Below are 22,306 nucleotides of genomic sequence, written 5' to 3' on the forward strand. Positions count from 1 at the left end.
ATAGGTGGAAGAGGAGGAGCAGCGCGGTGGTCAAAGAGAGGAGGAGGACGAGGTAGACACAGACGACGAGGTCGACGTCACGTGACAGGGTGGTACCATCCTGTCCGATTGCTGGCTGCAACAGTCACGTGGCACCGATTGCTTCATTCGCGGCAAGCGAATCACAGAAAGAGTGATCACGTGCGCTTGTGTGAACGTAATTAGTGCATCACAGAGACACAAATTTAGAGAAAAGCACACATAGATGTATGTCACAGCTGCTATTTTACTTCATTTGAAAAGTTGCGGCGCCTCGAAGGGGCTCAAGGCTGCAGTATACTGCAGCATTCATTGCTAAGGAGTCGACCCGCAACAGGATCAGAACCATGGCTTCAGGTTTGACAGAAAGTTTCATGAAACACACCGGCGTCAATATAGGCGATGCGTGCAAGGTTTGTCGGCTGAGTTTGAAATGAACCAAAGCTATTGCAACATGACGATTAAGCTGAATAAGCACTAGGCGTGGCAATGTTGAAGATTGGGTGCGTTGGTATCGCGTACTTGCCGACAGATCACGCGATAGCCACGCGACAGAAAAGATAACACATATAGTTACACAGAACGCTACGGTTTTGTGTGCGTGCCTTCTCTTGTGTTGAGTGGTTATTGCACCATTTGTCCGTAAGCGCTAGGTAGACGCATAAATTTCTCAATTTCGTCGCGCTATCTACTTCTCGGTAAGCAGCCATAGATAGCATTTTCTTTTCCTTCACACCAAATTTGCTATCCTAATGGACTGTTTGTTTCAAATACTTCATCACCCTCCTTAACTAGAATGCCATCTACACACGTTGGAGCCCTGTCACCCTTCTATCGAATATTTTCGCGTTCTAGTGAAGGTGAGGGACTCGCTCCTACACTTTTGTCATCGCTTCCTTTCATTATCGCTTGTATGACTCTGGGTGGAGCCCTTAGCTCCATTCACGCCCGTTTTTTTAGCTTTCGATTTTCGGTATTATAATAAGTTACGCTGAGGGAGCACAGTTACGCAGTCATGACTTGGGAGTTTCGGTGAAATGCGCTATTCGCAACTTTTGTTCTCGTTTCTCGCGACTATAGCGTTCGCTATTTATACAGTCGGCCCGAGTGAACGTTCTCCTTCACTCCTTCTAAGGTTTCGTAGCTAATGTTCCTAATCTTCGCTTACCTAACAAGTATTCCTCATTACTGTAGTTTTCTGCACATTCTCTCACTCACCCACTCATCTATACGTCTGTGCAGGTCCCGAATATCTTAAAAATCTACCTCTACGTTTGAGTAGCATGATTCCTCCTACCTTCCACTGGTTCTGCTGTCGCTCCATTGCTAGGTGTGGCCATAGCGTCTAACCTTGCCAAGCGTGATGAATGGTTAGAGCCTGTAAATTTCACCAAAACTGGGATCTCAAAAGCAGTGGCCGGTGGAGACAGGTTGCGCTTCCTTCTTCTTCTTCTTCTTCTCCAGTTTCCAGGATTAGAACGCGCCTACAATAACGACCTAAGTTGAACTGGGACTGTTTTCTCGAACTGGAACTGGGATTTCTATATTGAACTGGAACTGTTTTCAAAATTGGGACTAACAAATCAAGGTTTGAATCCAGAAGGCTTTTAAGTGAAGCTCTCTTTGCCTCTTCCTTCCACTTTGAAGTTGCTGGCTGCTGCTGAATCGGCGAGTGTACAACTTGGGCCACACAAGGTATGTGAACATTTTTGGCCAATCCCTCAGAATGGTTATGTGCCACTGGGTATGTGGGCGATCAGGCAAGCATAAAAAGAGGCAAGACGAAGGAAATGGGCAATATAAAATTGAAGTAGGTGGCTGCAGAAAAGTGAAGTCGGTAACAGAAGCAGCCGAGTGTGGAGATAGAGAGAGAGAAACCATTTAATTCTGAGATGTGGTGACTTTCTCGTAGGGTGGAGCCCTTAGTTCAGAGCCCCATTGGCTCACGCCACTCCACGTGCACGACGGATCAGCCGTCGCTGCTCTGGCAGGTCTAAGCTGGTCAGCGCAGTCTCCCAGGGAGGAAGGTGAAGGAATTGCGTAGTAACCTGGAAGGTGTGGGCACTCCCAGGTGCAATGATATAGTGTGGGCTTTGCTCCACAGTAGTGACAACATGAGGGATATTGTGTGGGGTGCAGAGGTGAAGATAAAAGAGACAGGGGAAGTAATTCGTTTGAACCTGTCGCCACGCGACAGCATCTTATCGGTTAAGGGAAATATGTGGGGGGGGGGGGGGGGGTGATGTCTCCTGCTTGCCCCCTTCCCTTCAAAAAGGGATAAAGTTTTTCGTCATCATCATCACCTGCTGCTGTCTGTGTAATGTTGTAGAGATTCAATGTGGTTCAGTGGCTCTGTCGTGTAGGGGTTGAGGGACGGACTTCGAGATGAAAACCCAAAACTTGGGAGTATTTATTCTACATTATGTACAGGGAGGTGAGCGTCAATTAACAGTCGTACAGTCATTACGGGCCGGCAGCAACTCGGACGCTGCGGCCCGCGGCAAGAAGTTCGAGAGAGGTGAATCAGGGAATCAGGGACTGCTCCAGAATGCTCAGGTCTCTCTGGAAGGCTTCTTATAAACCCTTCGAGCACTGTAAGTCACGTCATGTTTGACCAATGGGAGAGTCCGCTCCGATGACGCCACTTTCAGCCAATGGTAGGCGCCCGTGTCGCGGTGTCACACCTGGCGGCTCTCTGCGGTCTTGCCTCGCAGACTGGCACTGCACTTCTAACGAGGAGAAGGGGAGGGCTGCTCATGCTCCATTGTCCGACGCCCACCTGCTAATCCCGGCGGCGCACGAACTTGTTGGCACGTGAACTTGTTGCCTTAAACTTGTTTGCTCGGCCGCTCCTCTGGAATGTGCTTTCCTGCTTCTGCATTCCTCAATTAGCTGTGCTGCGACTCGAAGTGGTTTGGGGAACTCGAAGTAATCGCAGGAAACAGCTCCATATCTAACAGCTCGTCCTCGCCCCGGTTGTTCTGAATGGCCGGTGAACTCAATTCGCTGGCCATGAGGAACGCTGAAAGAAGCTGCAGGGTACTGGGGTCGAGCCTCGTTTGACAACCCTCGGGATCCTGGGCCCTGGAGAACATACGTCAAACAAACCAAACAACACAGCGCTGCACCACGCGTAAGCGCAGGCTCTTCACCCCTGACTCGCCAGGCTATTACTGAGTCAAAATCAACCCTGATCATTTAGTTCCCCAATTTTGACAAAACAGTTCCAACCACCCTTCCAAACAGCTATCCATTTCTCCTCGATTGCCGACAAGACCAGAGTACTATTGTTGTTGCAAAACAAAATGTCGTTGACGTTGCAAACAACAAATGAAAACAGCCGAACATAACCTAAGTGGCCTAACTACACGAACAGCATGTTTCCAATCTATCGCAGTGGCGTACTTATCGCAGGTATTGGTGCCACTGAACAATCTGGTCAACCTCACAAGCACGTAATAACAAGCGCGCTAGCCTTGTGGTCACTAAACCAAACGCGTACTTGCGTTGTAGGCAAACTTTTCATTTACGCTTACTCACGTTTCTTTCCTGAAAGTTCTACAGGACACGTGACGTAAACGAACAATTAAACTTGCGGGACTTACACACTCCGCAGAACCCTTAAAATAATGCGTCTTCTACTAACTCTTTCCACGCACGCTCACTAAAGAAGTCAGAATACGGCTGCCCTCCACACACGAGCAACCCAGTCATAAATCTGCTTCCTTCCGTCCACACAGGACACGCGCTAATGGAACTAAGAACGCCTCTTAGTGCAACTCATGCACTCACTGAAAATCTACGCGCTTAACCTTAGAAAATTCAAAACACTTAAAAAGAAAGAAGGTTAAATAACACACACGCGCGTTACGATAGGCCTCTCGACAATAACCTTGACCCTCAGGCTACTCACACACACAAAAAAAAGCCTATCTACTTATTAATGAGCATCTCGCGAGACTACATGTTTACACAAACGCGTCTTTCAAATCTCGGAGCTTTCTCAAACCAAAACATAAACAAAGCTCATACCTTACACCTTGAAAGAAATCCTAGTCTCAAATCGCGAAAACTTTCCGATGCTCAAAAATAAAAAAAACAACACACTTCATTTTTACGGAAGGGCTCTTGGCCTCCGTTTCCAAACGCTTACGTCTGACTCATACTTTGAGTCGAACCCGGGGTGGTCGCAGTTTCAAAGCTACTCTGGCTACGGAGGAACAACAAAAGGGCTGACTCACTATCAGCTCCTTCAAGACGTTACAGTCTCCTGCCAATTTGCGTCCTCCCGCCCCGCTTTCAACAGGACCTCGACTGACCGGGTCGCTACTCCCCACCTGGTGTCGTCCTGCCACCTTGCGTTTCTTCGAACTGCACGCTGAGCTTTGAAAAGAACTACGGAACGACGAGGAGATTAACTGCCCCGTGACCTTTGTCCGCGTCCCTGCAGAACATTCTTCGCGGTCCCCCTTTGACCGGTGGCTCGAACGTTTTCGATGCGTCAACATCGTCCGTGACGATCGCACCTTCTTCCTCGCGCCCTGCCCTTTTGGGTTTCTCGCCATTTTTGGCGGCGCTACATTAATTACCGTCTTTCGGTCTTTACCGCGCTTCTTTTTACGGCGCTTTCTCCTTGCACTCGATTTCATGTCGCCTTCTCGTGCCTCGTGCTGGCCGGTACACGTTTCGTCGGCCCGGGTCGGCCTCTTACCCGCAATGTCTGAGTGATTTACATTTAAATCAACACTCTCTCTGCCTCGACTGCCGTACAGCCCAACCGACTCTGGCACAATGCAGCAGGCTTTACTCGAGTAAGACAACTCGCACTCTTGCGAACTGCCCTCTACTACATTGCCCAGCTCACGCTGTGCATCGGCACACAGCCCGTCGGTATCGATCGCTGTCTCACGCGCACAGTCCGAATGATTAACAACTGAATCATCCCTATCTAGGCTATCTAGACTGGCGGAGAGCCGCACCGATCCCTGAACAATGCAGTTGTTCTCTCGTGGACTACGGAGCTCGCCATCCCGAGAACTACTCTCAACTGCATCGTCCAGTTCGCACTTCACTTCTGCACGCAGATCTGACCTGACATGGGTGCTCGCTTCTGTCGGGTCAGAAGTACCCTTTCCTTCGCTAGCAACCTCGCTAACATTACCAGCGACGCACACGCTCGGTAACTGTGCCAAATTGTTCGCAGCTGGCCTAGCTGTCTCTACAGTCATCTGTTGGCACAGCACCTCGTCGCTCTCCCTACGGCCTTTAACGGCCTCTGTTGCCACTAAGGCATCGTTAGCAGCTAGCCTTTTCCCTTCACTTAAGAATCTGCAGCCAATCTCACAGGCACTACTCTTCTCGTCGGCTTCTGGCGAAAATCTGCTAGATGCTTCCTCATTCTTTAGCTCTGCACTACCTACAGAATTCTCAGACAGCCGTTGTCTCTGTGCCAATAACTGATCACAATGCTGTATCTCTTTGATCAGTGCTGCCTTCTCTCTCTCATACTTTTGCTCACGCTCAAGCTTACGTTCCTGATACTCGCGTTCGCGAAGCTCACACCTAAGAGTAAGTTCTTGAAGCTCATGCTTCCGTTCATTCTCGCGTTCTTCACGCTTATGCTTACTCCTAAGTTCACCACGCTCTCGCAAACGTACACGACGCTCATGCTCCCGTGGCTCCTGTATCACTTCCCAAGCAAGCTCAATGCTTTTATCATCATTGCCACTATCTTCAATCGCCTTTATGATAGCTAGCGTTTTCATCCGTTCGTCCGCCTCAACTCCCAAATCGTCGCACACCAACAACAAGTCTAACCTCGCCAACCTTCTACGATCCATGGCAGCTGCACCGACAGGTGGTTAGAACTGTTTTCCTTAATTAATTTGTGCAAATACACAATGCAGCAAACTCCCGATTCCCAGAACTATCAAAATTGAACACACAACCTTTGAGTCTGGCGAATCATAAGGAAAAAAACCACGCGCTCACTTACGGTTGCAGCACCCTGCCATCCGGTTCATTTGTCCGCTGTTCCCGGTTCCTCCGGACTCCCTGGGTCGAAGGCTCGCTCCTTCTTCGCTACTCCCAGTTTCTTCGGACCTCTTTCGACGAAGGCTCTCTCTTCTTCGCTCTTCCCGGTTCCTTAGGGTCTCTCTCGACGAAGGTTGATCCGTAGCGCTGCCACCAGCTGATGCATTCGGAGGCGCTCCTACCGCTGCCAACCAGATGTAGGGGTTGGGGGACGGACTTCGGGATGAAAACCCAAACTTGGGAGTATTTATTCTACATTATGTACAGGGAGGTGAGCGTCAATTAACAGTCGTACAGTCATTACGGGCCGGCAGCAACTCGGACGCTGCGGCCCGCGGCAAGAAGTTCGAGAGAGGTGAATCAGGGAATCAGGGACTGCTCCAGAATGCTCAGGTCTCTCTGGAAGGCTTCTTATAAACCCTTCGAGCACTGTAAGTCACGTCATGTTTGACCAATGGGAGAGTCCGCTCCGATGACGCCACTTTCAGCCAATGGTAGGCGCCCGTGTCGCGGTGTCACACCTGGCGGCTCTCTGCGGTCTTGCCTCGCAGACTGGCAATGCACTTCTAACGAGGAGAAGGGGAGGGCTGCTCATGCTCCATTGTCCGACGCCCACCTGCTAATCCCGGCGGCGCACGAACTTGTTGGCACGTGAACTTGTTGCCTTAAACTTGTTTGCTCGGCCGCTCCTCTGGAATGTGCTTTCCTGCTTCGGCATTCCTCAATTAGCTGTGCTGCGACTCGAAGTGGTTTGGGGAACTCGAAGTAATCGCAGGAAACAGCTCCATATCTAACAGTCGGTGCATCGTCTGGGTTTGACAGCTCTTCCAATGGCGCCCCGTTAGCGAGCTCTCGGGTTACCGCATTAGCGCGTTCATTACCACGCAGAGAGGCGTGTCCAGGCGTGCAGACGATTCGTACCCTGTGTAACGCTGTGGGTTGTAATGATGTAGGGATGCGGTGTGCGTAGGATGTCACCATCCCTTGTGCCAAAGTCCTGCAGGCGCTCTGTGAACCATTCACTACTGTGATAGGTCGATCCGGTGCCGGTATGGTTGAAGCGTGTACGATGGCTAGGGCGATAGCAGCCTCTTCCGCCGTGCCCCTGTCCACAGTGTGGACAAAGACGTCAGGGAAACAAAATGGTGCCAGAGCGTGCATTGAGCGAGGAGTGTTGGAACTATATGCTATCGCGCGAAGAATAAAGGCATTTCAGTAAACATAAAAGAAGGCTTCGTTTATCACTGGTTCTTACATGTGCGTTGGATCCGCCAATTTTGATTGCGATAGCAATTTTGTGGACACTCTAGGCGCATTTCTGCCGTCGGTGTGGTCGTGAAGTTCCGTATCGTCACCGCGCGCGGTATGCTGTATGTGCGAGTGGAAGCATGCTAGGGTGAACCGGCGATCACGGTTCTATCTCGCGCACGCAAACGAGGAAATCGGGGTAGAAGCGCGCCATCTTCCGTCGCGCGTAAGGCTCCGGTGGTAGTGCGGGGTGGGAGAGGCTGTTGTGCCATTACCACCAGCCGGGAATCCGAGTCTACAAGATGCAGAATGGATCCCGCGAACGCCCTTTGGACGAACCGGGGGCTGCAACGAAAGGCACAGCGCCCTAAACTCACCCTTGACAAGTCAAGATGCTGAGCCGTCAGGCAGCGGAGTCCTGAGGAGAAGTATTGATGAGTGACATGTGCAAACGTGCAACAAAGTGGCAGACAGCCCGGCGCCATATTTCCTTTTCTCTGGAGGTCATCGCGCGCGGCAACTTTCAAGCGGGTGGCCAGCGCGGTTGCTCGTTGGACCTTTCCGACGACCGTCAAGCGCTAGCTTTGTATTGGGCCGTTTGAGTAACAATCGTTTCGCGGGGCTTTAGAAGCCCCGACGCCGCCGCCGGGAGAACCGGATCCACCGACCCACCGGGAGCCGAGTGCCGCTCTCGAGTGGAGTGACATGTGTCCCGCGTTGGAGTCTCAACGGACGTCGCTGAGCGGGAACAGTCGCGTTTGCTGTTAGCTCCAGACCCCAGTGCCGGTCCGATCTTGTCCTGTATAATGACCTGTATATAGTGTATAAAGTCCCTTTCGTTATTTTCACTGACGCCTGACTCGGACTCTTCGCTACCAGCGCTCTGTCACGAAACGGGTGTCGAGCGCTACGGGACCACCTGAAAGTCGTAACAAGGCCTTCTACTCTGGGCGGCCCGAGGGGCTACGTCTGTCCGCCGGGGCCACTGTATCATGAAAGCCATATACGATGGGGAATGAGTCTGGCCGTGCGCTGTGTTTTCGCGACTTTGTTCCAGTTGATGCGAGACGCAGCACGAAGATCAGTTCGCTCGCTGCTGCTGCCGCACTTCCTCACTCCAGCATTTTGACAGCGAGTTCGTGCAGTCATCGAGTATGATATGTTCATGTTCACGTGTGCGTGCGTGACACCATGCTTCTTATTTAGTGTAGCGGTGTTTACAAGTTTAATGGGCTGATAAATGTACTATCCTTAATTTGTACAGCTGTCCACTAATTTGCTATCGCAATAGATGGTTCGCCTTTCGGGCGAATCTCGACTTCTTTCTTTCTTTGCATAAGATCATCACATACACACATGCGCGCAACCCCCCCCTTCCCTTTCGCCCCTCCCGCCATGGTGGTGTATTCGCTATGGCGTTGCGCTACTAAACCCAAAGGCGCGGGATCGAATTCTGGCAGTGGCGGCCGCATTTCGATGAGGGTGAAATGCAAAATCGTAAAACCCCTGAATTTATAGTTATCGCGCATCCACACACGCACACTCTCACCCGCTTTCCACACCATCCTGCAACAAAACTGAATCAAATTATTACTTTTTACCGGCATGTAGTTTACCCGGCGTGGTTGCTTAGTGGCTTTGGCTTTACGCTACTATGCACGAAGTCGCGGGATCGAATCGCGGCCGAGGCAGCCACAATTCGATAGAGGCAAAATGCAAAAGCGCCCTTGTACCGTGCATTGTGTGCACGTTAAGGAACTGCATGCGGTCTAAATTAATTCAGAGTATCCTGCTATGGCGTTTCTCATAATCAGAACATGGTTCTGGCACCTAAAACCACAGAACTTATTAAGGCGATATATCGCCTTAATAAGTTCTGTGGTCTAGGCTTAATCAAGTGGCTCGTTGCAATGGCTCATACTCGAGATAAGCGGTGTCTGGTCCAGAGAAGTAAAATATTGGCGGCGAGGAGTTACGGAGTCGCCATCTATCGGAAGCACCTCGCTGGCGTAGTATGAGGGATCACGCGGCGCGCTCCTCATACGTTTTGCTGTCAGCGCTCACTGAAAGCACCACGCGTGAGCTCTACTGGTCATTTCTGTAGGCACTTTCGAAACAAGAGAAGTTTTTTACTGTCTAACTAATAATCTTGGGCAAACTGAAAGCACAGAATCGTTTACAGGCGCTATCTCTTTACCGAACACGTACAGTGAGCGCCACTGCGCGTGGTCGCCACGATGGAGTCTGCCGAACCGGCTTCTTGAATGAAAAGGAGGTAAACGCTGAGAGAAACTATGTGAAATATGTTCTTATAGTGTTTGTATAACCAAATGGAGCGTAATAGAATGAAGCCTCAAGGCAGCGATCGCACAGATTCGCAGCGACCGACTGCGCGTCTGCGTGCTTGTCCACGCACGGTTTCGCTTTCGCCACGTGCGTGTTTTCGCACCGTGCCATGAGATTTAGGCCGCAGAATATGAGCAGTTGACAGTATAAAAGCAACCATTGTTACGTGGGCGCAATCAGAGCTGTTCAAAAATATTTTCATTGTAGAGACTTCGACGCCTACGGGGACTGTGATGTGCCGTCGCGACGATTCAATCCTCTTTTTTTCTTCTAAATTCTTGGACGTTTCAATATTATTTCTCGAGTTGTGAAGCACTGTATGTTTATCGATGTTCTTAGCGTGCGATTTCCCGCTGCTTATTCTTGTGATCCAGTGCATCTATTGATAACACAAACATGACCATATGCCATGCCTTTTTTTAATGTGCTTCTTACCGCTCCCTTTCCACTCCAGTGAACTTGCCAGTATCTGTAGCATCGACAAGTTCATAGACCAAACCGTCATGGCATTAGTCGGGCAGCGGATTCGGGCGAGCGTCTCACTGCGCGTTTTCCGAACATCGCAGACCCGGCGCCGTAGCAGAAATCTTCCTCGCGTCTGTTCTTACTGCATACCCGTGTTGTAGCCGATGACTGTTTGCCGGTCTTATGTTTCGCGAGCCAAGCTTCACGCAGCTTATTGTCCTGCGGCTACGTGTGAATGAGGCTGACACCGGGCTCCGTTGCGTGCGACCGGCATTGCGGCACCGAGCAGTAGCCTACCATGTTGCGCGCCTTCAAAGGCAGCAACTACCTATCGTAGTGCTTTCAAGCGTTGTAAAGCAGATACACGAAGCGGGAAAATCTCGCCACTAAATGAAGACCGCAGCGTGCGAGGGAATTTAAACTCTCCTTTTCAGCTCACTTCGGCGCTCCCGAAGCAACCGACGCTGCCGCTATGTCCACGTGATCCCTAATAGCACGTCACGCTGACGGTGGCGCCAGCTTTTCCAGTGGTGGAGCTCGAGGCCATTATCGTTTGGGATGGCTCATACCCCAGTAAGCAAGCAAAGATGCAATGGCTGAATATGAATGAAAAAAAGAACGAAGGAAAGAAAGGAAGAACAGTTCGGTATTAGGCACTTGCATGTGTGTCGTTAAGGAGGTTGCCCTACAACGCAATACGTTTACTGCACACTGCGGCTCGTTATGTCTTGCAGGAAGTCTCACCCCACCGATCGTACAACTTATTGCATTACGACGTGTGCAGCAGGCTTTCGCCTTCATGTGTTATTGGAGTGTAACATGCTGCCGAACTCTTATTTTGTTGCGACAATTATATGGACACTCTAAGCGCATTTCTGCCATCGCCGTATAGCTCCGTGTAAAGTTCAATGACGATAAAATCGTCACTAAGCGCCTTGTGCTGCGTGTGCGAGTGAAAGCGTGCGAGGGTGAGCCGGCGATGGCGGCTCGATTTCGCGCACGGAAGGGAGGAAAGCGGGGAGGAAGCGCGCCGTCTTCCGTCACACGCAAGGCTCCGGGCGCATTGAAGGTGGAGCGTTGCCCGGGCGGCCACGCACTCTCGCCCGGGCCGCTGTATCTTGAAAGACATCTGTGACGGGCACAAGGTCCGCCGTGGGTAGGGAGGGAAGGGGGCCGCTCTACTCCGGGCGGCCTGGGCGGCCGCTGCACGGACTGTAACCACAGTCCATGCTGGACTGTGGTTTCGCGGCTTAGTTCGCGTTGATGTGAGGGGCATCGCGAAGGTCAGTGCGCCCACTGCTGCTCCCGCGCTTCGTCACTCCAGCGTTTTGACAGCGCGTTTCCGCAGTCATCGAGTGACGTGTGTTCATGTTTGCTTGTTCGCGCGTGACACCATATTTGTTAATTTCGTTAGTACGCTTATACGGCCAATAAAACTGCTATCCCAACTTAGTATAGCTGTCCACTAATTTGCTATCGCAATCAATGCCTCGCTTTTCCGGCGAAACGACGACATCTTGCTTGTTTCCCCTCTATAAGAAGGGTGTTGGACAGTTTCTTGTATTAGCTCCATCTGGTCCTTGAGTCAAAATGTCATGGCGCGACTTTAGATTGGGACATAAGCCGAAGAACAAGAAAGGCTAATTTTATTAGACGAGTACTATATACTCATTGCAAAATGAAAACAAAGAACAAAGCAAGAAGTGCAGCACAGATCAAATACCAAGTAAGTATACGCGATAGAAAGTTATGTACATTGGCGAAATTCGAAGATATGTAGCGAAAGTATATTGAGGGAAATAACACTTTAGTCCGGTTGATTTTCCCCTAGAGGCTTCGACATTCCCAAGCCGTCCACAACACTCGTGTTCTGGACGGCTTGGGAATGTTCTGGACGGCTTGGGACGGCTGGACCACCGGTGACAGGGGGCAGCCATATGAGGTCCTCCCGCTCGGTCGTCCCGTCGGGGTCAGCGGTCACCGTCGGCCTGTGCACGTGCCCGGCGGCCTCTCTGTGTCCGACAGGTGCGAACAGCAGCATGTAACCCAGCACGCCGAGCAGGAGCAGCCCGCACAGTACGCTGCACGCCATGCACGCCGTCTGCATGGGGTTGCCGACCGCGCGCAGAGCGTCCCACTTCCGCTTGTCCCTGGCTGTCAGCGAGCTCGACTTGGTGGAGGCTTCCGGCTCGGTGGTTGACGGTAGCCTGGGCTCAGGTTACGGCATGTAAGGCGCATTGGAAGAGCACGTCTATACCGATCACGCCCTGTAATGTTTCCTGCTGCCACACCCCTCTATCCCCTCGTATGTAATGCCCCATCGGGGTCATTAACGGAAAATAAATGATGATGATGATGATGATGATGAAGTCGACGTGTGTCGGCAGAGAATCGCGCGCGAGGAGAGATTTTTCAGGTTCAACTTTGAACGGAGCTACGGAGGACGAGAACAGCAGTCGAGGACGCACACCATCGCTGACTTACGACATTTGATTTCCACAGAAGACACATATAGGGTGTATTCTTTCTTTGCGGCTGCACCAATCTTTTTTAGAAATTGCTTGTGGCAGAGAATACAATAATAACCCTTGATCTAAATTACTCCATGAGGCGGCCATTACTTCTACGAGAAATAAGAATGGTTAATTCAATGAGTTACGTAATTACGGTAATTACAGTTTTAATTCAGTCCTTTACGCCACATATTTCAATCTACGAATTATAGCCGCTGAGTCTGCGCAGCGTATCCACAGGGAACGAATTCTCTGGACAGCACCAGTTCCGAGATATTAATTTTCACAGTGTCCGTCAAAATGCATTGGTGTTCCAGTTACTTTTGTGCTGCAATGCATAAAACAGCGGTTTCTTAAAGAAGTACCTGGAACGAGAATTGCTTTCGTCGGACACTTTGAAAATTAATATCCTGAAGCTGGTGCAGTCCAGAGAATTCGTTCCAAGTGGCTGGTTGTCGGCGCGCGAAACATGCAGTCATGTCGCACGCTAAGTCGGTGCCTAAAGCCTAGGAATTTTTGACAATTCTTTCGTCTCATAGCGATGTCTTGTTATGTCTGCTGCTAGGCACAGAAAACATTACGATTCCTGCCCTCACTTCTGAACATCCGAATTAGTACATACTCGAAATGCTACCTCTGATGAATGGTATTTTGAGAACTACGCTTGCAAGTGTTCTTTCACTACGGCACGCACAGCGTTTAAAGGGAAGCTTTAAAAAAATTAAATTATGGGGTTTTGCGTGCCAAAACCACTTTTTGTTTATGAGGCACGCCGTAGTGGAGGACTCCGGAAATTTCGACCACCTGGGGTTCTTTAACGTGCTCCTAAATCTAAGTACACGGATGTTTTCGCCCCCATCGAAATGCGGCCGCTGTGGCCGGGATTCGATCCCGCGACCTCGTGCTCAGCAGCCTAACACCATAGCCACTGAGCAACAACGGCGGGTAGCGAAGCTTTGCCTCTTCTTGATACTTTTCCACTAGTGCTGCCGGTGCAGCTGCTGCGGCTCCTGTTTTGCACGCCGCGTCGGGAGGGGGTTGAGAGGGCACGTATACACGCAAGGAGAGTGCAAGAGGGGAAAGGCGACGCGAGAAACTGGTTTGCACCATTTCACTGCGCTGCCAGAATGTCCCCTGGAGCTCCTGTGGATGGAGTGAACAGAGTTAAACACGCCGGTCGGTTGGGCGCTGTGGTACCCGCCAATGTGGCGGTCTTCGTGGAGGGTCCCAAATCAAGCAGCATCGTTACCGGAGATCGCTAGCAAGGTGATTACCACATGTGGCTACAGGTTAACGATGATATCAGCTCCTACAAGCGCATAGCCCCAACTCCGTATTCATCGACGTTATACGGAAAGCTCTTCATTGATACACTGAACGGAGTACCGGACCGCCCTTAAGGTTAAGAAGACACCGTGCCTCAGTAGAACTTCTCAATCATTCCTTCGATGAGTTGAGAAGCACCCCCTGATGCGCATTCGAGTAGATGCCAAAAGCGCCCAAGGATACACAGCTTTCTCTCAAGAATCACCGTGGAGTGCAATTGACGTTCAGTGTCCCGTTCAGCCGAGGGACGGCACTGCCCCCCCCCCTTTATTTTTCAGTATTTTTCAGTGAAGCTGGGGTCCGAAATGGAGGGAGGGACGGAATAAACCCTCAATTTAGAACCTAGTCCGGACCTCTTGCTTTGAGATTGTCATTACCTGCCAGACCTCGCCTAGCAGATTACGGACGTGCGGAATGAGAGACTGGAGGAGAAGAGAGATGTGACTGACAGTTAACCAGTTAGCCAGGTGGAATGCAGTGTTGGGTGAATTGTGTTGAGCGTGCGCGGTACCGAACTATTGGACTATGGGGCATTCGTACAAAGTTTGGAAAATATAAGAATTCCAGCAATGTTATGTAGCAGTGCAGGACTCATTAACTCAGATTTCCTGGGCGAAGTACAGCTGGTCCAGGGCAAACTCCAGCCAGAGCCGCCAGATTCATTTCATCTAGCTACGACCGGTACTCTAGTGTCACTGCAATTAAAGGAGACTTATCCCTTAAAGCATTATGTACCCGCAGAAAAATCGCACTGTTATGTTTGATACACAAATACATTCACGGCGCAACATAACACAAATTGCTTCTTGTAACCCAACTGCGTATTTCTATAGTCTTCGTAATCATAACAGACTCAAGCGAATATTTGGTAGAATCAAAGCTTTTAATTCCTCAGCGGTTCCACAAGCCATTGCACTCTGGGAATTATTTTCCTGACAGCCGTCACAAACCGTGAAACATTCCGCGATAATTTTTGCGCTCGCTTTTTGTGGAGTTGTGTTTTAAATATTGTACAGAAATTTTATACTCCTTAGCAACGTTTATTTGTTCCTGTTTATGCTTTATGTAATTTTTTTTTACTTCCTCCACATCACTCAATGTTCCGATTGGAATCTTGGGTGTACTTATAAATAAATAAATAAAAATGGCTGTGGCTTAGCTAAGTTTAAGCCCAGGATGCTAAGCAAACTAGCCTTTATTCTTTTACAGCGTTAAGGAGCTCGTGTCGCAGAAAAGCCGGTGTCGTCGGCGTCGGCTCAGGCGTGCGTCGTTGCTCAGGCGCACATTTCGTTGCCGCGCCGAACGCGGCGTTGCTCGACGCTCACGGCGTCCGATGCGGGGCGCGTAGTCGCTGCGCCGTAGCCCATTGTCTTACACCCATTGGCGGGTCGACGGGAACGCTGTCGCGTTCCACTCTTGAAGGCGAAGCTTAAGCGTCCGCTTTGCAGCTGTTATGACGTCATATGGCAGCTACACGGCCGCGCGTGGCGCAGCAAGGAAGAGCGTGGTTGTGCGGCTAGTATGCTTCGCATAATAAATAAATAAATAAATAAATAAATAAATAAATAAATAAATAAATAAATAAATTTGCGACAGTTGCAGGCCTTCCGGCTGTCGACCGGCGGCCTCCTTGCGCATCGAGAGTTACCCGATCGAAGTTGCCGCGGCTTGGACGGCGCTCGACGCCGCGTTCCTGGCCACGCCCACCGCGCCCAGCACGGCCCCGGCGGCTGTGGATGCCATCGGCAGCTGGACCGGCGCAGGAGGCGGCGGCGGCGGCTTCGGGCTAGGCTTGAGCGCCGAGCGCAGATGCGGCGCTGGAGCCGCGGGCCGCTCCTGGACACCACCTTCGCAGGAAGAGCGGCCGCGCCGATTGCGCACGTATAGCGAAACTCCGCTTATAGCGAACGCGCTACTTCGAGGAGCTTTGTGACAAACAATGCCTTGGTCGGAGTAGTCGCTAAAGAAATACATGCAAGTGTATACAGGTAGATCGCCATAACTCATTTAAGAGCAGTGGTAGGGGATCGATAACTTCACATCGACTTTATTTGCGTCTAAACAGGGATGCTGAGAGCGTGCTGAAAGAGCCAACAATAACGTTGGCACGACGGGCCTTGCCCGCCCAGCCCATGCCATCTTTAGCAAACATACGTAATAAATGCGCAATGAGCAAATTTACCGGAGCAAAAAGGTTAATGAAAGTAACAAAATATTCGCGGGCATATTCAGTAAGCATACATATATATGACGTTGACACATTTCCCAAATAGTAAGAGAACAAATAGATAGGTTGATTGTACTCTGCAGATTTCTGAATTACCTGATTGATGACATGGATGTGACCTATTGTCGAATATCCCTTCCTGAAGCCAAGCTGTTCTCTTGGTTGATCGAAGTCAAGTGTTGCCCTGATTCTATTGCAAATCATCTTGGTGAATATTTTATACAATACTGAAAGCAAGCTATAGTGGGCCTATAATTATTCAATTCTTTAACTTATCCGTTCTGAAGGAATAGTATAATGTAGACATTCTTTCAGCTCTCCGGTATACTTGAAGTCGTGAGGCATTGCGTATAAAAGGCCGCAAGCTTTTTAAGCATAGCACCTCATCCATCTTTGAATAAATAGACTGTTATTCAATCTTCTTCTGCCGATTATCCTCGGGACAAGTCTTAAAAGGCGCTTCTAAATTCATCGCTACTTAAAGAAGGAGCCTCTGTATCCTCTTCACCACTACTTCAAATGAAGATTGCATGGCTGTTCTAGGAACTGTAAAGGCTAGTACGAATTCTTCTGCTGCTTTACTATATCGCGGAAATTGTTGATGACATTACCCTGCTTATCTTTCACTTCATACATCTTGCTCTGTCTTATGCCAAGTTTTCCGATCATTGATCTTATGCTGCGATCATTTTTTACAGCTTCCTCAATCTTTTAGACGTTGGAATTGCGAATATCGCTTGATTTCTTCTTGTTTATCAGCTTTGATAATTTAGCGAATTCTGTATGATCTCTTGAATTGGATGCTTTCATGCTTCTTCGTTTCTTTCTTAGGTCCTTTGTTAATTGGGAGAGCTCTCCTACTGGTTGCCTCAGTGCCTTACATCCCACTCCAACTGCTGCTTTTGAAATCAGCCTGGTTACGGCTTCATTCATTACCTCTGTTTCCTTCATCCCACTGGGCGGGCTATCCTGTAAGAGTCCACCTAGTGGGCTGTTCATTTCGGTCGCTGTTGATTGGATACAGCTATACGAGCGACGAGGAGACAAGTGGCCCCAGCCTATCAGCAGCGGCCCAAAGGGACAGTCCACTAGGTGGACTCCTACAGAATACCTTTCCTGTTCTAAAGCTGAATATCTGTTTGTGAGCAGCAGCATGAAATCGTCTACTTTTACCCTTACTGTGTCTAGGTTGGTATGTTTATTCTTGCCTAATGTCGATATTTCTCTCTCCAAATTGAGAAAATCTTAGACCTATTTAATCTATGATCACTACCGTTTATCCTATCTAACACTTCTAGATCCTGCACTATGCTTGAATCGGCAGAAATTTGGAGGTTTACAAATACCCTTGGTGACTGCGGGTTTCAAGGAATTTTCGAGTAGTTACGCTCTTTCGTTGTATCGCTTGCAGTGATATACCGCCATCGTCCGAAGTAAGTGTTGGTTTCAGCGAACGAGTTTTGCTACACGAGCACCTTTAACTGAATGCGTACAACGGCGTCTTGCGGACTGCGCCTTCTCTTTATCAATTTCCACAGGCACGTGCTTTGTACGAACAGCGTGAAACTTTCCCTTGCGGATTGTACAGAACCTCCGGGACACACTTGCCTGTCGCGCAGAACTTACAAGTGAAAGATAAAACAACTGTTACTGTTCGCTATATCCGCCAATACTTCGTTGTCGCTCTCCACCCAATATGGCGTTCAACGCCTCCACAAACTATGGGAGATGCTCGTCCGCCGTTGCCTCGACCCTCAACCATGAAAGACTAAAGACGCCAGTGGCGTTCCGGCTCCTAAAAACGAGGCGAGAAATTGTCGAAGGCCGCGTTTGTTTAAAAGATGCCGCTTTTCATGGTGGCTGTCGGCACTTACCATTCGATACTCCCCCTGGAACTAGTGGGCGCGTCTCCATGTCCTATGGGGCACCTTAGAGGCCGTGGAGGCGTCGTCTCTCCGTTTATGAAGCTCTTCTTCTTCTGTTCTTGGGCTGCGCATGCTCATTATAACAATGACTATTGTGATAATGATGATTGGTCTAAAACATGACGTGTACCCGCAATGGGAGATTAGCCAAGAAACGGTTGGTCGGAAGAAACACAATAACTATGGGGAATACTGGAATGAGACGATAAGTTGGAAGCCCCTATAAAAAGAGTAATGTGTAATTGACTAATTAGACCAGTAAAATATAGAAATAAAGGAAAAATAATTTTGATTCAGTTATTCAGAGCATAAGAAATTTACAAAAAGATAACAGTGGCGATGAAGAAAACGAAATAGTGTAGCAAACGTGTTGTCAGTGGAAGAATGATTCATTGCATGTGCGTTCGACCGACACTGTATAATTTGGGTGCGTGGTATACACTGGTGGGCCAGCAACCGGGATTAAAACTCTAGTTCTAGAGCGGGAGGGTCTTCGAAATGGTCTTGGTTTACCAAAATTTGTTGCTAACAATGTTTTATATGAAGAAGCACGACTGCTTACTCTTCCATGCCGATTCCACATTTTAACAGTAAAAACATATTTAAACATTTATGGATCTTATTTGAGACGATCACAATTTGTATTTATTAGTGAAATTATTAGTGGGCATTTTTCGGCGAGCATTGGCCCCGTTTACACAGAGCTCAGGTTTTGTTTGTACAAGCCGAGATAGAGCCACTAAACGTTAATGTGAGCAAGATCATTTTCACAGACAAGCCCTCGCCTAATATAAAGATTGAATTTAACGATGTATTTCTATTCATTGTAAAACGCCTGCCCACTGCACGCTTAAACGGCATGCTACAAGAGCCTTTAATGTAATTGGGAATAGATCATCTGATCGCGACAGATGCGTCAATGAGTGAGGAGAAAGCGGGTGTGGATATTTTCTCCGAGTCACTGCCCTGGGCCATTACGCCTTCCCGATTGTACACCCATATTTCTGGCTGAACTATCAGCCGTTATCTTAGCTCTGTGAAAACTTCCTTTAAATTATTCAACTGTGGTTATAGTGACTGATAACCCTATCAGTATGCACATCACTCACTACATCTTGCGACATTACTGTAGCCAATACATTTAAGTTGTTGAACCCTCTACACTTAAGCCTAGTGCGATTGGTATGGGTTCCAGGCCATCGAGGTATATTCTTAAATGAAATGACACACACTTGCACGTATATCTCTTGATGGGCCACTTATGGTAATTATGCCTCCTTATGCTTATGTCATCGCGGCTAGGTTTAGAAAACTTTATCTTTCCTAGATTTTACAAAACTGAAAATGCAAACATTGCAATTTAATCATTTGCCCTTTTCAAAGAACAATAAATGGTGTCTCGTACGCAAATTAGAAATATCTGTAACAAAATTACCCTGCCGCATCACACCATTAAATTTTACCTATATGCAGGTCTGGTCTGGAACCAGACCTGCATATAGGTCCCCTCTGTGTCTTACCTACCAGGAACCTGGAAGCATTTATCACTTCCTACTAGCTTGCCGTCGGCTTACATATCAGAGGAAGAAATCCAAATTTTCATCCCGAAAATTGGGTATTTCTTTAGTTACTCAAAATATCCTCTCCGGGGCTTCTTCATTGGGCTTTAGCCACAGGAACATCTGCGTGGCCCTTTGCGACTATCTCTACGACACAAGAAGGCTATCATGTTAATTCTTGAAATCAATGATCAGATAACTCCTTAAGTTTCCGACTGTGTGTTGGAAATTATTCTAATAATACCACCAAAAAAAACCCCACAAAATTTAGTGCTTATACATTATTACAAATATCCTTATTTCTAAATCTGCCAGGTAAATCTATTTCATAATCATCATAAACCTTTAAATTCACCCTGATTTACGTTTAATTTAGGTTTTTCTCTCTCCCCCTCCCTTTAACTTCTCACCGCTGACTTCTTGGCTGATCTCCCGTGTAGTGGGTAAGCGCCACGAATGAGGAACAAGCAAGCAAGCGAGATAATCGCATACGCGGCGCTGTGGTCGTCATCTTCGCTGGCAACAGGCTACAGCAACGACTTCGAACGCACAGTGCTCGTAGTCGAGAATACACGTTTCTGGTCATGTTATCACGAACGAAAGAAAAAATAAAAAGGATGTGCACGAAACGACTGCTAAAACTGTGCTTGAAGAACTCCAGAGGCGACGGCACTGCTACTTCTCATTCCTGTAAGCTCATCCCACGCTTGTTAACTTGGGTTTCCTTTCTTTTACATTTATACCTACTCTAACTTAGCCCACGAGGGGATAATGCCCCTCAGTGGGCATCTGCCATTGTCATAGCGGCACAACCTGCTCTTCACTGCTGAAAAGGCAAAAGAAAGGGAGATGCGAGGAGCTGACTTATTTTCTCGGACTGATGATCGTCGGTAACTCCCTAGATAAGAAAGAAGCGCAACAAACTCAATAGTGCACAAACATCACGATTAGTGGACTCGCTACCATTTCCGAGATTTTTACGCGCTATCATAATGACAGACACGTTCCAATTTTTTTTTTCACTATTTCCATCGTGGTAACTGCAGTCGCGGTCATCATCAAGCGGCGTCATCGCGAGGCAAGAAGATAAAGAAGGTTAAGAAAGCCAGAAGCTATTCGCCCAAATTGTTAACTCCCTTGTTTCCATTATTATTTTTAGGCACCTAATTAAACCGCCCGATTCTTGGCCAATCCCCCACTGTGGGTATGTGCCACGGCCACTAAGGACAACAACAACAACAACAACAGCTATTCGCCAGCGTCTTGCTCCAGTCTCCAGTACGGAATGTCGGGAAGCGTCGAAAAAGCGGAAGATGTGGAGGCTGCGGAGGCACCAGAAGGGACTCCCGGGTTGTCCTCGCCCGCTGACCCCGCTTCATTGGCCATGGCCGAAATTGAGGTGGAGCTACTCCGACAACTTCTGCTGCAGCTGTACGAGCAGCTTATGCACCAGGTATGCCTGCCCCTATAATGGCGGCCAAAGTGCTTGGCGCGAAAGTGGGGAGGTGAAGGGGTGACAGGGACGGGCGACTTGTCCGTCACCGAGCTTCCTGGCTGAGTGAGTACCTGCAGCAGCATTGGTATGGAAAGGTAAATTGGGGTGCTCTTCTTCTCCCTCAGTGACCCTCCATTTTCGACGCTGCTGCATGCCCCTGCATCCTTTCCCTTTGTTTTGTAGTGCCTTCCTGTTACGGGCATACCATCATCAAGTTGGTTAGTAAATTGTATGATTGCTCTTAGCCAGATTATACGGGTTGACTAATGCAATAACTTTCCCTTCACTCGGACACCAGTTCTCCTGTCATGACGACATGCCATGCCGCTTTCCTGATCTGGGAATTTCATGGTCTGGCCTCTTCTACTTTTTCCTTTAATTCTTGGCTATAGAATATCAACTACCGGCGTTTACTATCAAACCAATAATTCCACATCCAAATTTCTTAACGTTACACAGGTCATACTAAGAAATTCAACGACGATTACGATACTTCCTAATGCGAAATTTGAGTGCATTAGGGAGTATTAGGGAGCATACGAGTTTTATTTTCGCGATATTTGGCTGGCGCGGACAATCTGGCTCGTGCGGCAAGTTGCAACCAGAGCGAAGTGTGGCGCGACTGCCTTGCTAATCGGCAGATCGTGGGAGGCAGCGCGTGGGTGACGCGTGGGCGCGATTAGCATCAGCCGCCGCACGCAGACCTCCGCTCATTCAGCGGCATCGGTGAGCAGACGACGCGCCCTACTCTGACGCCATCTTGTAGCCGTCGCCGACGCAAGGCTCGTCTTGCGCAGCGCTACGCTTTTCTTCTCACGCTTTCGCTGTACCCTCCTCCTCCGGTTTCCTCCTCGGGCTCTCTTCGCTGTCGCCGTCTTTCATCGGCTGCGGTCCGCGTTCGCTCTTTCATCCTTCGCCGCGCTCGTTCGCTCGATGACGAGCGACGTCGACGCTCACCCCAGAAACGGGCACCTAAGGGCTGCGCTCTAAGATAACTTATTCGCGACGCTTCTGTCGGAAATGTCAACCGGTAACGGCTCTGCTCGGGATCTCAGCGGGAGCACACAACAGCGAATCAGTCGAACAAAGCGCCGCTTAGTGGAAAGGGAAGCGGCGGTCACTGGCTCTACGTAGGCCCTGTTTGCAGCTAT

General features: G+C 49.1%; 2 protein-coding genes across 6 annotated transcripts in view; one reads left to right on the forward strand and one right to left on the reverse strand.

Moving 5' to 3' along the window:
- The window catches only part of LOC135918615 (presenilin homolog), a 98,936-nt gene that overhangs the window by 15,646 nt on the left and 60,984 nt on the right, over positions 1 to 22,306 (forward strand). For 3 of the 5 annotated variants that reach the window (XM_070538626.1, XM_065452230.2, XM_065452233.2), the window contains exon 1: positions 20,913 to 21,113. The exons of the other annotated variants lie outside the window; for them this stretch is intronic. The gene's annotated coding sequence lies outside the window, so the exon portion shown is untranslated. Of the gene's footprint in view, positions 1 to 20,912; positions 21,114 to 22,306 lie in introns of those variants that run through there. 5 annotated transcript variants of the gene reach the window in all.
- On the reverse strand, positions 11,740 to 18,183 carry LOC135918636 (uncharacterized). The gene is made up of 3 exons (XM_065452266.1): positions 18,051 to 18,183; positions 15,598 to 15,796; positions 11,740 to 12,317 (listed from the first exon to the last, which is right to left on the reverse strand). The coding sequence occupies exons 1-3, from the start codon at positions 18,088 to 18,090 to the stop codon at positions 11,918 to 11,920; spliced, it is 639 nt and encodes a 212-aa protein (XP_065308338.1). The 5' UTR covers positions 18,091 to 18,183; the 3' UTR covers positions 11,740 to 11,917.

Source organism: Dermacentor albipictus, chromosome 5 (genome assembly GCF_038994185.2).
Source record: "Dermacentor albipictus isolate Rhodes 1998 colony chromosome 5, USDA_Dalb.pri_finalv2, whole genome shotgun sequence".
Taxonomy (NCBI): Eukaryota; Metazoa; Arthropoda; class Arachnida; order Ixodida; family Ixodidae; genus Dermacentor; species Dermacentor albipictus.